Source organism: Delphinus delphis, chromosome 9 (genome assembly GCF_949987515.2).
Source record: "Delphinus delphis chromosome 9, mDelDel1.2, whole genome shotgun sequence".
Classification (NCBI taxonomy): Eukaryota; Metazoa; Chordata; class Mammalia; order Artiodactyla; family Delphinidae; genus Delphinus; species Delphinus delphis.
This window is the reverse complement of record NC_082691.1, coordinates 10,558,184-10,574,373: the sequence shown is the minus strand read 5'-3', so window position 1 is coordinate 10,574,373 and position 16,190 is coordinate 10,558,184. Positions and strand designations below refer to the sequence as shown.

The 16,190-nt window shown below is 64.9% G+C and overlaps 2 protein-coding genes across 10 annotated transcripts in view; one reads left to right on the top strand and one right to left on the bottom strand.

The window, feature by feature from the left end:
* Positions 1-1,799, top strand: part of CCM2 (CCM2 scaffold protein) — a 59,112-nt gene extending 57,313 nt beyond the window's left edge. For 5 of the 9 annotated variants that reach the window (XM_069541009.1, XM_060020171.2, XM_060020172.2 and 2 more), the window contains 2 exons: positions 193-331; positions 1,284-1,798. In XM_069541009.1, coding sequence (XP_069397110.1) covers positions 193-331; positions 1,284-1,564 — 420 coding nt within the window. In that variant the 3' untranslated portion in view covers positions 1,565-1,798. Of the gene's footprint in view, positions 1-192; positions 332-1,283 lie in introns of all 9 variants that reach the window. The other 4 variants (XM_069541008.1, XM_060020175.1, XM_060020176.1 and 1 more) reach the window with 4 other exon arrangements.
* A 187-nt stretch (positions 1,800-1,986) lies between these two features.
* On the bottom strand, positions 1,987-12,977 carry NACAD (NAC alpha domain containing). The gene is made up of 8 exons (XM_060020160.1): positions 12,848-12,977; positions 4,944-10,706; positions 4,686-4,798; positions 4,530-4,604; positions 3,999-4,145; positions 3,769-3,915; positions 3,538-3,660; positions 1,987-3,448 (listed from the first exon to the last, which is right to left on the bottom strand). Exons 1-8 carry the CDS (start codon positions 12,912-12,914, stop codon positions 3,434-3,436), a joined length of 6,450 nt encoding a protein of 2,149 aa, XP_059876143.1. The 5' UTR covers positions 12,915-12,977; the 3' UTR covers positions 1,987-3,433.
* Positions 12,978-16,190: the final 3,213 nt, after the last annotated feature.

Genomic DNA, 16,190 nt, shown 5'->3' with positions numbered 1-16,190 from the left:
CAGACGCGCCCTCTGCCTGCTTGCGGGCAGCCTGGTCAGCCACGCCTGCAGCTTAGGGCGGACGGTGCGGGCTCCTCTCTCCCCTGCCGGCCGGAGCCGTGGAGCTGCAGGCCCTCTGGGGTCACGTGGGGTGTGGGCAGGGGGGCGGCAGCGCCGGTCACCACCCCGCCCCGGGCCCGGCTCTCTCGGCAGCTGCGCACCAAGCTGTCGTCGCAGGAGATCCAGCAGTTCGCAGCGCTGCTGCATGAGTACCGCGACGGAGCCTCGGTGCACGAGTTCTGCATCAACCTGCGGCAGCTCTACGGGGACAGCCGCAAGTTCCTGCTGCTTGGTGAGCGCGCGACGGACGGGGGCGCCATTAGGAATGGGGCCAGCCAGCGAGGCCTGAGTGATGCGGCTGGGAGGGGCCTGTCCCAGTGACGGGTGGGGACCTTCCCCCGGGGAAGCGGGAGGGGCCCCACGGGAGCCAGACTGAGGATGAGGTGGGCGCCGCGCTGCCTGGCGAGGGCCGGGGGAGGCTCTGCAAGGAGGTGGCGCTTGTGCAGGTTTGGGAGGCGGGGCAGGTGCTTGCTGGGCGGGGGAGTGAAGACGCCATTCCCGGTGAAGGGCAGCCTTAGCCGAGGCCCGAGAGCTTAGCACGCGGAGTCAGCACGGCGGGCGGGTGCTCAGGGCCTGCCACGGACAGGGCCCTGGACGGTTGCCCAGGCTTGCGAGGCCGGTAGCGCCTCTGCTTTCCCCATGCTGACCCCGGAGAACACGGCTGGTTGACGGTGGCTGGTGGAGGCTCCTGGGTCCTGGGCTCTGCCCCCAACGGTCCGATGAGGGCGCACTGCTCATGGGGGTGAAGGGCTGGAGGTGGACCTGCTGCATCCAGTCCGAGCTCTTGCTGACCCCACTGCCCCCTGGAGTCAGTCGCCACCCGACGCTGGGGTCCACAGCCCCTGTTCGTACTGTCCTCACATAGGAGGCGGGTCTCTGTCCAGGAAGTGGGTGGTCAGCCGGGCGCCGGGAGCACAGCTGGGCGGCGGGGCCCAGTGCTCGGAGCCCTGCGTCAGCCTCCCCTCCCCTCCGCTCTCTCCTCTCCTCTCCTCCGTCTGGAAACCTGTGCAGTGGGGCTTCTGTGAGGACTGAGGGGAGTGACGCGAGGGTGTGGCTCCCGGCCCACGCCTGCCCCGCTGCAGAGGCAGGGCAGGGCCAGATGCAGGCGGGTGGTGGGGTGGCCCCCCCCGGGCTGTGGGCTTTTGTGCGGGAGCCGCAGGGTCAGGTGTGCCATGTGTGTGCAGGTCTGCGGCCCTTCATCCCCGAGAAGGACAGCCAGCACTTCGAGAACTTCCTGGAGACCATCGGGGTGAAGGATGGCCGCGGGATCATCACCGACAGCTTCGGCAGGTACCGCCGGGCCATGAGCTCCACCTCCACCTCCACCTCCAACGGGAACAGGGCCGCGGGCAGCTCTGATGACCAGTCCGCGCCCTCGGAGGGGGACGAGTGGGACCGCATGATCTCGGACATCAGCAACGACATCGAGGCGCTGGGCTGCAGCATGGACCAGGACTCGGCCTGATGGCGCCGGGACCCCGCCAGCCGCCCTCCCCGCGTGGGGCCCCGGGCGCAGGTGGCTCTACTGTGAAGGAGGCACCCTGGTGCTGGGGCGGAAGGCCGCACTGCGCCCCCCTGCATGCCACCCTGCCTCGGGAGGGGGTCTTGTCAGCCAGACCCCGGACAGCTGTCATTTTGCACATGACGTTTCTATTGAAACTCTCAGAGACCTTAAAAGAAGTTTACCGCAATGTGAATAATTTATCTCTGCTTGCTAGCGTGTTCCTGCTCCAGTGGGGTAGGAGCCGGGGTGTGCGCTCTGGCCTCTGTCTCAGACCCGCATGCCCAGGCTGGGCACGGCGGGCTGGGCGCTCATGCCCGCTGCCTAAAGGGAGGGCTCGATTTGGGGTTGTGGACACAGGGCAGAGAGCAGGTGTCCTAAGCACATGTGGACGTGAACATCAGGCCCCTGCTGGCGGGACCTGGGCACTGGGCTGTCTGAGGGGCGCTGGCTGTCCTCCTCCCTCCCCCAAGCCCCAGTCCCCGGCTCTCATCCACAGTCATAGTGGTCTCCATAGCAGACCTGCACACCACCGCTTCGCTGGAAGCGCCGTCCCCACCCTGAGAGTGCGTCGTCTTGGAGCCCAGGGTCGCCGGTCGTCAGGAAGGCCAGTGGGGGCACTGTGCCTGCCCCTTCAAGGCCCTTTGCCTCGTTCCCCCCTGGGCCCAGCCCCTCCTGTGCCCTTAGGACATGGGGAGGCAGTGGTGGTGACCCCAGGGCAGGGCCGTCGGGTTGCAGGCTGGGGCCTGGGCACTGCTGTGTGGGCGCGGGAGGGCCCAGCTCCAGGACTGCTTCCTCGCCCGCAAGACGCCTGCGCGTTGCTGCGAGGCCCCTGACCGCGTGTGCGGGAAGCACCAGGCTCAGCAGGGTGGGTACTTGAACCCGCAGGAGGGAGGGCAGGGCCGTGGGCTCGCGGTGAGGTCGTGAGGGGACCAGGCAGGGGTCTGCAGCCCGCTAGGCTCCCCCTCTTCTGAGGGGCGGGGCAGGATGGGAGGAGGGGTCTCACACTTGGCTCTGGCCCTGGCTCTCCTGGAGCTGGTTGTGGGCCTGGGTTGGGCAAAGCTAAGGGAGACCGTTGGTAGGTGTTGTCTCTAGGTATGTGTGCAAATCGACCTGCCCTGGAAGCATCTGGAACAGTTAAAGATAGCCACCTAGTCAGGGGCCGGCACCTCCACAGCCCCCCCTGGGCTTGCGCGCGGAGGGGACCTGGTGTCCCAGGAGTGTCCTGTGGCCAGCCAGGAACTGCTCCTCCTCTCTGGGGGCTCCACCCACACATGGCCTCCCACTTGGTGGTCTCCCTCTTCTGTCCTGGAGTGTGGCTCCCACCCTGCAGATCCCTGGCCTTTGTAGGAGAGAGGAGAGGACACGGGGAGGACGGTGACTCCTAGAGCTGGGCCGTGGTGAGGGGCCAGGAACTCTGGGGCATGAACTGCTGAGTCCCTGAGCAAACGCTGCCTTCCTGCAGCTGCTGCGGCTCAGGGCCCCTGCAGAAAACTCTGAGCCCCTGCGTCTGGGGAGTTCCTTCTGGAAACTGCAGTCCCCAGGCCCACACCTGGGCCCGCAGCCAGGTGACCGGACTGCCCGCAATCTCTGGGCAAGTTGGGCGCCCTGGGACGTGGGGGAGGGACCACCACCCTCTGGGACTTGGGGGAAGGACCGCCACCCTCCTTGGGGCCTGCGTGGCTTCATGAAGCATCTTCACGCTTCCTCCAACCCGTTGAGCCAGAGCCTGCGCTGGGGGAGCCTTTGGAGGAGCAGAGGCGGTGAGGGGACACCGGTTTATTGAGCAGCAGAGCTTGGGGGCAGGGGTGGAGCCAGGTCTCTGGTCAGCAGCTACATTGTCAGCTCCTGCAGGAAGCGCACAAAGAGAGGGTCACGTTGTGTGAGGCCACAGCGGAGACGGCAGCAAGGCGCCTGCGAAGGGGCCGGCCACTCACCATGATGGCGTTGACGATATCGCTCTGGTTGTCCCTCAGGGCCCGCACGGCCTTGGCCCTTGACACGTTGGCCTGCGCCATCACTAGCTCTATGTCCCGAAGCTCCAGCCCCGTCTCGTCCACCTGGAGCGGGGCAAGCAGGGAGGTGCTGTAGCGGTCCCCTCCCCCAGGAAGAGGCCCCCAGCAAAGCTGCGCCCTCGCGGGGCTGGGCCCTGTGCCCCTGGGCCTCACCTCCTCGTCGTCGTCCTCTTCCTCCTCCTTGCACTCTGGTCTCACCCTCGGCCCCGGCGCTGACTCGGGGACCAGGGCGGAGGGCTCCGAGGGTACCTTGAACTTCTCAGCCGCAGCTCTGTGCACCTGCTGGGACAGGTCCTCGATCTGCAGCACAGAGCACAGCTGTCAGCCGAGCCCACGCCCCCAGCCCCCCCCCCCCCCCCGCGCCCACGGCCGGCCGGGTGGACCTTGGCCTCGCCGAAGACCACGTAGGTGTCCGAGGCCGGGCTCTTGAAGACGTCAGGTTTGGCGATGACAAAGAGGATGTTCTTGGACTTCTGGATGGTGATCCTGGTGACCCCCTGGATCTGTCGTAAGCCCAGCTTGGACATCGCCTGGGGGCACAGCGGTCTCAGGCCCGGGCAGCAGCCCCAGAGGTCCCCGGTGGGGGCTGGGGGAGGGGGAGGCAGCGCACTGCCAGGATCACGAGGGCTCTGCCACCGACTCCCGGGGACCCTCTGTGGACCCCCCCAGCTGGCCCCCTGTGTGTACAAGAGAGCATTGGCCCCGGGCTGAGAGGCCACGTCAGTTGACAGCCCAGGCCCAGTTACTTGCGCGAGGTGTCCCGTCACTGCCTTTACCCAACGGGCCCCTGCCAATGGACCTCATCGGCCGTGGGGTGCGAAGGGGTCCCCTTAACGCAGCCAGCCCCAGTCCTGGGTGCTTGGGTTGCTGGCCAGCCTGGTCCCTCCCGGGGTCCCAGCAGGGCCCCAGCCCACCTTTCGGGCCTTCTTCTCACTGCGGCTCTGCTTGACTTTGGTGACGGTCTCCTCGCTCCCGCCGCCTGCCGGGGCCTGAGGAACAGAGGGGTCTGAGCACCCGAGGGTGGGGCGTGGAGCCCTCCCAGGGCTGTACGTGACCCCGCGGTTGGGCACCTGGGCTGGGCACTGCGCGGTCCGTGGTTCCGAGAGGTCCTGTTCCTCCAGCTCGGCTGACGACTCCCCGTGGCTGTCCGAGTGCTGGCCGGAGCCCGGAGCCTGCGGCGAGTCTGAGGACAGGGCAGGTGTGAGGGTGGCCTCCGCCTCTGGACAGGGGCCTGGGGGCGAGCAGCGCTGGCTCTGCACCAGGGGCTGGCGTCCCCGCCCCGTGCAGCCCCCAGCTCAGGACACTGCTCCAGCCTGGATCCCCCTCACCTTCTTCCAAACTGTCCTGGTCATCCTGCTGCTTGGCGGCTGGGAGCCCTCGAGGTCCGGCTGGGCTCCGGAGCCCAGAGCCAGGAGGCACTTGGCAGGGGGGCGAGATCCTCGAGGCCAGGTCTTTGGCATGGGTAGCCCCCTTGGGGGCCGCCTTGGGGCTGAGGAGTGGGGAGTGGGGCGGGAGGCTGGCCTGCCCGGCCCCGGGGGGATTCTTGGTCCCTGAGAGGGCAGCCACCGCCCGCTGGGCTCTTGCCCGTGGTGGTGGGAGTCCCAGAGAGCCCAGGGGCTCCGCGCCCTCCCCCAGGTCTTCCCCGGGGACCTGGCAAGGGCAGGGGGCAGGGGGTGCCGCGGGGGGTGGGACTGTCTGCATGAGGACACCAGGAGCGGAGGACTCAGCGCCCTGGATGCTGGCTTGGGGTGCACCGGGCAGGCCCCCTAGGGGGCTTTGTGGAGGCTGTGGCGGGGAGGAGCTGAGGACTCCCAGGGCTGCCCGGGCCTGCTGTCCGCTGTGCAGGCCCCTCACGGGCTCTGGCTGCCTTGAGGGCAGTGGAAGTGCCAGGGCAGGATCTTTGGGACAGCTCCCTCCCAGCCTGGGTACAGCCCCTGATGGAGACCCTGGGCAGGAGCCCAGCCCGGCCTCTGCGGCCACAGCCACGGGAAGCCTGGGCCCCAGGGCGGCCCTTCCCTCCTCCACTGGGCTTGGGGGCCCCACCTGGCCAACCTCCAGGCTGGCAGCAGGACATGGCTCTGGGCTGCAGACGACTGCCTTTAGAACTCCACGCTCCTGGTTCTCAGCCCCCGGGGCCTCCTTTAGGGGCGAGCTGGGCTCAGCTCCATCACCCCCATGCCCACGGGCATCAGGACAGGCTCCCTGCTCAGGTGCCAAAAGGCCCTTGGCTACTTCCTCCCTACTGGAGTCAGGCTCTGGGGGACCTGGGGCCTCCGTGGCAGGCTCAGGTGTGTCTGGGGCCTCCGTGGCAGGCTCAGGTGTGCCTGGGGCCTCCGTGGCAGGCTCAGGTGTGCCTGGGGCCTCCGTGGCAGGCTCAGGTGTGCCTGGGGCCTCCGTGGCAGGCTCAGGTGTGCCTGGGGCCTCCGTGGCAGGCTCAGGTGTGCCTGGGGCCTCCGTGGCAGGCTCAGGTGTGTCTGGGGCCTCCGTGGCAGGCTCAGGTGTGTCTGGGGCCTCCGTGGCAGGCTTGGAAGGGCATGCATCTCCGTCCAAGGGTATCCGAGCATCTGCAGCTGGCTCCAGACCACCCAGATGGATCTGATCCAAGGCCAGAGAGTCTGATCCTCCAGTGTGGTCTGGGTCCCTTTTCTCAGGCGCTGGCCTCAGTTCCAAAGTCTTGCCTCCTTTCTGTTGGGCTGTGGTGGCCATGGGCTCTGTCCCTAGGGTGTAGCCTGTGTCAGCCTGCAAGGCCTGAGGGCTGGCCTTGGAGGCAGATCCCTGGCCAGAGGGGAGGCCTGCATCCTGCAGGGGCAAGGATGCCGTCAGGTCCACTTCTTCCGACTGGGGTTCAGGGCTGGCCTCGGAGGCCAATTCCTGGCCCGAAGGAAGGCCTGCATCCTGCAGGGGTGGGGATGCTGTCAGGTCCACTTCTTCTGGCTGGGGCTCAGGGCTGGCCTCAGAGGCAGATCCCTGGTCAGAGGGGAGGCCTGCATCCTGCAGGGACAAGGATGCCGTCAGGTCCACTTCTTCCGACTGGGGTTCAGGGCTGGCCTCAGAGGCCAATTCCTGGCCCGAATGAAGGCCTGCATCCTGCAGGGGTGGGGATGCAGTCAAGTCCACTTCTTCCGACTGGGGCTCAGGGCTGGGTTCGGAGGCAGATCCCTGGACCGAGGGGAGGCCTGCATCCTGCAGGGACGGGAATGCTGTCAGGTCCACTTCTTCCGGCTGGGGCTCAGGGCTGGCCTTGGAGGAAGATCTCTGGACCAAAGGGAGGTCTGCATCCTGCAGGGGCTGGAATGCTGTCAGGTCCACTTCTTCTGGCTGGGGCTCAGGGCTGGGTTCGGAGGCAGATCCCTGGACCAAAGAGAGGCCTGCATCCTGCAGACACAAGGATGCCGTCAGGTCCACTTCTTCCAGCTGGGGCTCAGGGCCAGCCTCAGAGGCAGATCCCTGGTCAGAGGGGAGGCCTGCATCCTGCAGGGACAAGGATGCCATCAGGTCCACTTCTTCCAACTGGAGCTCATGGCTGGTCTTGGAGGCAGATCCCTGGCCAGAGGGGAGGCCTGCATCCTGCAGGGGGAGGGATGCCATCAGGTCCACTTCTTCCAACTGGGGCTCAGGGCTGGCCTCGGAGGCAGATCCCTGGACCAAAGAGAGGCCTGCATCCTGCAGGGGGAGGGATGCCATCAGGTCCACTTCTTCCGGCTGGGGCTCAGGGCCGGCCTCAGAGGCAGATCCCTGGCCAGAGGGAAGGCCTGCATCCTGCAGGGGCAAGGATGCCGTCAGGTCCACTTCTTCCGGCTGGGGCTCAGGGCCGGCCTCAGAGGCAGATCCCTGGCCAGAGGGAAGACCTGCATCCTGCAGGGGCAAGGACGCCGTCAGGTCCACTTCTTCCGGCTGGGGCTCAGGGCCGGCCTCAGAGGCAGATCCCTGGCCAGAGGGAAGGCCTGCGTCCTGCAGGGGCAAGGATGCCGTCAGGTCCACTTCTCCTGGCTGGGGCTCAGGGCTGGCCTCAGAGGCAGATCCCTGGACCAAAGAGAGGCCTGCATCCTGCAGGGGGAGGGATGCCATCAGGTCCACTTCTTCCGGCTGGGGCTCAGGGCCGGCCTCAGAGGCAGATCCCTGGCCAGAGGGAAGGCCTGCATCCTGCAGGGGCAAGGATGCCGTCAGGTCCACTTCTTCCGGCTGGGGCTCAGGGCCGGCCTCAGAGGCAGATCCCTGGCCAGAGGGAAGACCTGCATCCTGCAGGGGCAAGGACGCCGTCAGGTCCACTTCTTCCGGCTGGGGCTCAGGGCCGGCCTCAGAGGCAGATCCCTGGCCAGAGGGAAGGCCTGCGTCCTGCAGGGGCAAGGATGCCGTCAGGTCCACTTCTCCTGGCTGGGGCTCAGGGCTGGCCTCAGAGGCAGATCCCTGGGCCAAAGAGAGGCCTGCATCCTGCAGGGGGAGGGATGCCATCAGGTCCACTTCTTCCGGCTGGGGCTCAGGGCCGGCCTCAGAGGCAGATCCCTGGCCAGAGGGGAGGCCTGCATCCTGCAGGGGCAAGGATGCCGTCAGGTCCACTTCTTCCGGCTGGGGCTCAGGGCTGGCCTCAGAGGCAGATCCCTGGACCAAAGAGACGCCTGCATCCTGCAGGGACAAGGATGCCATCAGGTCCACTTCTTCTGGTTGGGTCTCAGGGCTGTCCTGGGGGGAAGATCCCTGGCCAGAAGGGAGGCCTGCATCCTGCAGGGGCAGGGATGCCATCAGGTCCACTTCTTCCATTTGGGTCTCAGGGCTGTCCTGGGGGGCAGATCCCTGGACTGAGAGAAGGCCTGCATCTTGCAGGGGCAAGGATGCCGTCAGGTCCACTTCTTCCGGCTGGGGCTCAGGGCCAGCCTCGGGGGCAGATCCCTGGACTGAGGGGAGGCCTGCATCCTGCAGTGGCAAGGATGCCGTCAGGTCCAGTTCTTCCAGCTGGGGCTCAGGGCTGGTCTCGGGGGCAGATCCCTGGCCAGAGGGGAGGCCTGCATCCTGCAGTGGCAAGGATGCCATCAGGTCCACTTCTTCCGGCTGGGGCTCAGGGCCGGCCTCGGGGGCAGATCCCTGGCCAGAGGGGAGGCCTGCATCCTGCAGTGGCAAGGATGCCGTCAGGTCCAGTTCTTCCAGCTGGGGCTCAGGGCTGGTCTCGGGGGCAGATCCCTGGCCAGAGGGGAGGCCTGCATCCTGCAGTGGCAAGGATGCCGTCAGGTCCAGTTCTTCCGGCTGGGGCTCAGGGCTGGCCTCGGGGGCAGATCCTTGGCCAGAGGGAAGGCCTGCATCCTGCAGTGGCAAGGATGCTGTCAGGTCCACTTCTGGCTGGGGCTCAGGGCTGGCCTGGGGCTCAGATCCCTGGCCATAGGGGAGGCCTGCATCCTGCAGTGGCAAAGATGCTGTCAGGTCCACTTCTGGCTGGGGCTCAGGGCTGGCCTGGGGCTCAGATCCCTGGCCAGTGGGGAGGCCTGCATCCTCCAGGGGCAGGAATACTGTCGGTTCCACTTCTCCTGGCTGGGGCTCAGGGCTGCCTGCAGCGGCAAACCCCTGGCCTGTTTCTTCCTTCAGGTTCTGCAGAGAGTCGAGGCCCGCCTCTCCCTTCGAAGTGGGGGGCTCTAAGCCTAAGGCAGCGCCGTCTCCCTTCTCCAGGGACTGAGGTGTGATTGTGGCAACAGGTGCTGGTCCCATGGTGGAGCCTGCCTCTGCTGCCCAGGCCCGCGGGGTCACCGCAGTGAGGCCTGCGGCTTTCTGTGGGACGTGAGGGGCCATAGCAGCAGCGGACACCTGGCCTGGAGCGGGGCCCACCCCCGTTATATCAGAGATGGGTTCCTGGCTCTTGGCAGCCCGGCCAACGTCTCCCTCGGACACCCCAAGAGTGGGCTCGGGGCCCCAGGAGGCGGCCTCACCAGGGCTGTCCTGGAGCAGGGTGGTGGGCTGTGCGTGGGGCTCCCCGCTGTACAGTCTCTCATCGTCACCCCCCGCGTAGGAGGCCGAGTCAGGGTCAGAGGAGGCGGCCGAGGTGTCATCTCGGAAGGCGAAGGCCTCGTCCATGCCCTCAGTGATGGACAGGTCGGACAGCGACTGCAGCGAGGACGCAAACGTGCTGTCGTCCTCGCCCTGCCCGGCCAGGTCCCTGCTGGGGCTGGGAGCCTCCTCCTCGCCCTCCTCCGCCTGCTCCTCCTGTTCTTCCTCGGCGGGCAGCGGGGTCACCTCGACAGCCTCCACCTGGAAGATTAGGCTGCCCTGGAAGGGCAGGAGGGAAGCAGGGATCATCGGGTCGTTGGCCAGGAAGTCCAGCTCGAAGAAGTGGCCCTCCTGGCCCCAGGAAGAGCTGCTGTCTGCCGAGAGGCTGGACTCTGGGGACGAGGTGTCCGGGGTCCCGGCAGGGGGCAGCTCCCTCTCATCGGCCACAGACCCAGGTGGGGAGAAGCCCCAGCCTGAGGGCACATCCAGCCCTTCAGCCGGGGCCTGCAGGCTCACGGAGCAGGATGGAGACGAGGCCCAGCTGTCCCCGTCCGCCGTGATGTAGGAGCCCGAGGGCGAGGCTGGCGGCGAGTTCCCCAGCTCAGCCTGGGCATCCTGGGCCTCCCTGTGGGGCCCGGGGCCAGGGAGCAGGGTGGAGGCTGTCTCGGTCGGGGTGGAGGGAGGGGTGAAGTAGGAATCGGAGTCGGGGGCAGGGAAAGGCACAGGAGGGTCACCCTGAGAACACAACTCGGGGGGTGGGTTCAGGCTGGCGTGCCCACCCTCCCAGTCCCTGAGCTCTGGCAGGGTTGCCCTGGGCAGAGGGGATGCCCGGCACGTCTCCTCGCCCATCACAATCCGGGGCTCCAGGGAGGCTGGGAGAGGACTTTCAGCAGGCCGAACCTCGGGGGGCCCTGGGCTGGGGTCGCCCTCTGCCTGGACTGCCCAGGCCGAGGGGGCGCGTCCCGGCCCTGCATCCCAGCTGGCTCCGTCAGGCGGGGGCCGGGCACCCGGCTTGCTGGGCAGGAACGTCAGAGCTAGGGCACTGGGCTTAGGGGTCAGGACACAGTGCTCCAGCTGGTCCCCCCTCGGGGTGGTAGCCGCAGCCGCATCGCAGGACAGATCTGTGGAGAGAGAAGGGCGTGAGAAGGGCAGGCATCTTCCCTGAGAAGCAGCTCCCAGGCTGCAGCCGTCCCTCCCTCAGACGGGAGTTGAGCACAGGCCTGGGGGCCCGTGGGGCTGGGTGTCCGCTGAAAAGAGAGGTCACGAGAGGGAAAGGCGATTGCTGTGCCTGGGGGAGGATTTCCAAGAGTTCTGACCACGGTGAGCAGCTTGAGGTCTGGCTCTTCTCCGAGGTGCTCAGTAAAGATGAGACCAGCTCCCGTCGCCTCAGACACTAGCCTGTTGACTCCTTGCCCGTAATCTGCGCTGCCTCAGCTGGGCTTGCCAGGAGACGCCTGCTTATGACCCCCCAGGTCAGTGGGCCCCCAGGGAGTAGGAGGCCTGCACTCCACTCATGTCTGGAACATTCCAGATCTCACGCCTGCTGTGAAGTGGGGCTCTTGCTTCTCTGCCTCATCTCTCCCCTTTCCTCGCTGCCCGCACCCGAGGCCGAGCTGTCGGGGTCTCCCTGGGCTCCACCCCACCCCTGTTCCCAGAGCTGCCACGTGCACGAGGGGAAGCAGGGGCCACGGCGTGTGGTCCTCAGGCAGGACGTCCCAGCTCAGCCAGAGGCCGTGCTGGCAGTGGTGCTGGCCCTCCGGGGAAGCAGAGGCGGCCCTGCCCTGCCCTGTGTGCAGCTGTGGGGGCCTGAGAGAGCGTCCAGCTGAGTCTCCACGGTGGCAGCCACCCCGCAGGGCTGGCAGGCCTGGCTCCCTCTGCCAGGGACATCTGTGGGGCGTCCCACGGCAGTGGACAGGGGCTACCAAGCCCTGGCCACATTCTCTGGAGGGTTCCTGTTCTACCGTGCTCACCCAAGACCTCCCACAAGTACAACATCTCCTGTGCCTCAGCTTCCAGTATGCAAAGGGGAGAGTGTCTGCCAGGATTAGAGGGGAGCTTACGCAGGGGCAGCCCCTCCCCAGGCTGCCCGTTGGCTGCAGCAGTGGCAGAACCCGGGCCCTTGGGCCACACTGCTTGGGGTGCTGGCGTGGCCAGGGGGTCCTGAGAAGGGGGTCCTTTGGGTCCATTGGAGTATGATGAATACCTAACCCCAGGAGGTGGGTGTGGCAGGCAGGGCTGGGTGCTGGAGATCAGGCTCTTGGCACTGAGCCTGGCGTGGTACCCCTGTGCACCGCACTAGACTCCAGGGCCCCAAGGCAGCCAGAGGGTGAAGCTGGGCCAAGGGGGCAGAGGAAGGGAAGCCAAAGGTCAAAGGCTTTTGTGCCTCATTCAAGGTCGCCAAACAGTCCAAGCAGAGCCAAGCAGAGCCAGCCCCACAGGACCCAGAGGGAGGCCAGGCCCCTGGACCCAGCCCTGGTTTCATCCCCAGGGGACTTCTCACCCACAGTCAGGTGCCCTTGGCCCTCCCGGAGCCTCACATGGCTGACCTCCTGCCCGGTGGCCATCCCTGGCTGGTTTTCCCAGGCCCAGGCAGATTCCCTCCCATACTTGCTGACTGAGTCTCTCCAAGGATTCGGGCCTGCACTCCAGGGCTACTGCTCTCCAGGCCATGCTCCCCCAGGGCCTCCCACGTTCCAGACCTCAGCCGGCACCTCCAGCTTCCCCAGGCTCCAGCTCCAGCCCTGTTCCTTCCTCCTGAGCCAGGACCAGTCGCCAGCCCTGAGGCGGCTCTCAAGCATCTGGAGGGGCGGGTGCCCGGTGCATCCCCAGTGGCCGGGGTGCAGTTGACAACCCGCAACCTCCAGTCCAGAGCTGCAGGGGCCGCGAGGCCCCTTGCTCCCCCAGACAATGGGGCGCGGCAGGGGACCCTGGCGGGGAGCACACGGAGCCCTGGACGCTCGAAGGCCTTCAAGTCGCTTCTGGCTCCTGGAGGACATCCCTGCTCCACCCCGCCCTTCCCTGCAGTCCTGAGTGGGGGCCAGAGCTGGGCTAGGATTCCGGTGCCCGGAGGGGCAGGGGACCAAGGAAGGGGACGGAGCGGGGATGGAGAGAGAGAGGGACGGAGAGAGGGCGGGGAGCGGGGAGGAAACGGGGACGGAGATGGTATGGGGACAGGGACGGAGAGAGAGGGGTGGAGAGGGGACGGGGACGACGGGAGGGGTTGGCGGAGACACACGCAGGCGGGAGAGCCCCGCGGCCTCACCTGTGCGGGGCCCTGTTCCGCCCGCCTCCGGCAGCAGCAGCTCGGCGCGGGCAGCTTCCCCCGGCATGGCCTGGCCGTACGCCCGTCCCTCCGTCCCCTGTCTGTCCGTGAGTCCGTCCCGCGGAGCCTGCGCGGCCACCGCCCCTCGGCCGGGGGGTGAAGGGGGTCAGTGGATGACGTCAGCGCCGCCCCGCCCGCCCAGCGCTCTGAGTGAGCGTGCGCGGGCGCGCCAGGCACTGCGGTGCGCCGGGAGCGGAGGGGGTGGGACAGCCTCCTTCCCTCCCCATACCCCACCCCGGCTGCACTCTCCACCCGCGCTCCGCGGCCCCGCCTTTCCCGCAGCATCACCCCTCCGCCCCCACTAACGGGAGCGGGGTTCAGGGCCAGTCGGAGGCCACTGGCCGGGTCGGGAAGAGTCACAGGGTCTCCAGAATTCGGGGTGCGGGGCCGGGGGGGGTGTTGGAGGTTCTGGGGGGCCGAGCGCTTTGGGGGAGGCGGCGGCGTAGTACCCTTGCTCGAACTCCCGGCCCCCAGCTACCCAGGCAGGGCTCCCCAGCCTAACCCAACGCCTCCATCCAAGAGGAGAGCTGGCGCCGCAGCTCCTCACTGATTGGCTGGTCCTCGCACGTCGGTCTCCGTGGCAACCGCCTCCCGGCTCCATGGCAACCAGAGCTGGCTGGCGGGAGCGCAGCAGGGAAGGTAGGCCCAGCGGAGCTCCGGGCTGACTGGTCCCCGGGGCTCCCCGCGGCTCAGCGCTGTCCCACCCTTCAGCTCTCGGGCAATGGAAAGAAGATGGAGAAACACGCCTTCCTCCATTCTCAGCAACCGCCCCTGCCACACCCCCGAGGACGCAAACCCTCCCCGAGCTTTCCGGAGATGCGCCCTTGCTTCCACGCAGGCCCGCCTGCACTCAGATTCGCCGAGCATCCGCCCTGTGCCAGGCTCCGGGAGACAGATGAACATTGTCACCACCCCAGAGATAGACGAGGGCGGGGGCAGGCAATCAGAGCGGCCATTGTTGCGGAGGGAGTCTCCTCCATCCTCAATCTTCTGTTGGCTCTACCCCAGAGCCCACGGAGCCAGGGGCTGCCTGCTGGGCATCTCCCCGGTGCACCAGGCACCAGACACATCATGTCCCAATCTAAGCCCTGCATCTTGCATCCCTCTCTGTCGCTGGAAATCTGTCCGTCTATCCCACTGGTGGGGGACTCCTCTTCCTCCCTTTCCTCCACACCCATCTTCACCCTCTTGGGTCTTGGAAACATCCAAGAGTTTCTAAGTTGCTCCTTCAGGGAACTCGCTGGCTGTCCAGTGGTTAGGACTCGGCGCTTTCACTGCTGGGTCCCGGGTTCAAGCCCTGGTAGGGGAACTAAGATCCCACAAGCCGCGGCACAGGCGGGGGGGGGGGGGGGGGGGCGGGGAAAGTTGCGTCCTCCTACGGCCCCTTTCTCATCGCCTCAGCGGAGTCCTTCCTAAGTCTCACTTCTCTGCCAGCCCCTGTGGCGTGAGCTTGTCTCCCTGCTCCTCCTGACTAAGCCAAGAAAAATGCAGGAAATCAGAGACCACCAAAACTGAACTCTCAAAGATGAAAAGAGGAAGGCGAGCTGGTGAGGGACCCCAGGACTGGAGGAGCAGCCCACCCAACAGAAGGGGACCCAAGCCCGGCATTTCCTAACCCAACCCTCCTCCCCACACACAGCTGCTACCAGGAGGAGGGCCAGTGGACGGGAGTCTGTCACAATTCTAGGGAGTCTGGCAGAACTGGTACGAAGATCAAGGGAAGTCTCCTGATATGGGGTCAAGGGAAGCACATTCCTCCCCACACCGTGCCCTGCCTCACTCAGGCTCCTGCCCACCCCCCCCAACCAGAGGCTCTGGCGGATGGGGGCACTGGCAAGGGAAACCCCACCACAGCAGGCTTTCAGCCCAGCAAGCAGGGCTTCCTCCCCCAGGAAAACACCCCCTCCCCGACCCAAGGCACAGGATGGTCCAGCCTAGGAAGTGCCTCCCACCCATTCGAGAGCACCAGCAGGGCCCAGCGGCATGAGACCAACACAGTGCAAGAAAGCTCCTGAATGTTATACTGTCCTTAGGTCCACAGGCCGTGAAAGCAGCCCAGGACCTGCATCTTGAACCCAAACAGGATGACTGCCTGCTAAAATTAAAAATTTGAACATAATAGCCTGTCTGGGATACAATTAAAAAAAAAACAAAACACCCATCATACCGCGGAAATCAGGGAAGAACCCAACAACCAGGAAAATCACATCTAGAAGAAGAAAATTTTTAAGAAACACAGAACTGAACTGAATGAAGATAAAAATACAAAATCAGATTATGTGGTCTGCAGGTAACAGTGCTAAGAGGGATATTTACAGCACATCAGAAAAGGGGAAAGGTCTCAAATCAATCATCTAAGTTTCTACCTCAGGAAACTAGGAAAAGAAGGGCAAAATAAACCAAAACAAGCAGAAAGAAGGAAAGAGCAGAAATCAATGAAACTGAAAACAGGAAAACAACAGAGGAAATCAATGAAACAAAAAAGAATAGTTCTTTGGAAAATTGATAAACTTGCAAGATGGACAAAAATAGAGAAGACACAAATGACCAGTATGCAATGGGGGCTATAATGGTTAATTTTATGTGTTAACTTGACTGGGCTTAGGGATGCCCAGTTAGCCCGTTAAATGCTATTTCTGGGTGTGTATGTGAGGGCATCTCTGGAGATCAGCATCTAATTCAGTAGACTGAGTAGAGATCCGCCCTCACCAATGTGGGTGGGCATCAGCCCATCCGCTGGGGTGGGGTCAGAGAGAAACAAAAAATGAAGGAATGGTGGATTCACTCTCCTCGAGCTGGGACCTCCTTCTCCTACCCTCGGACATTGGACTCCAGGGCTGATACCAGTGACACGCCACCCCACACCCCTCCCCATTCTCAGGCTTTTGCACTTGGACTGGATTTATACCAATGACTATGGTTTTCCTGGTTCTCCAGCTTGAGAAATGCAAATCATGGGACTTCTCGGCCGTCATAACTGCAGAGCCAATTCCTGTAATAAATCTCCACTTACATTTTTCTCTCTCACATATTCTGCTAGCCCTGTTTCTCTGGAGAATGCTGACTAATAACAGGGCTACAGAGTCTGAGGGCATTTCAAGGATACTAAGGGAATGCTACCAGCAATGCTTATAAATTCACCAACTTTGAAGAAACGGACAATTACTTGAAAATTGAAATCTACCAAAAATTCAAACTAGATGAAATAGATAATACGAATAGTCCTAAAACCATGAAAGAAATTGAATTTGTAACTTAAAAAAAGCTTCCCCAAAGAAGTCTT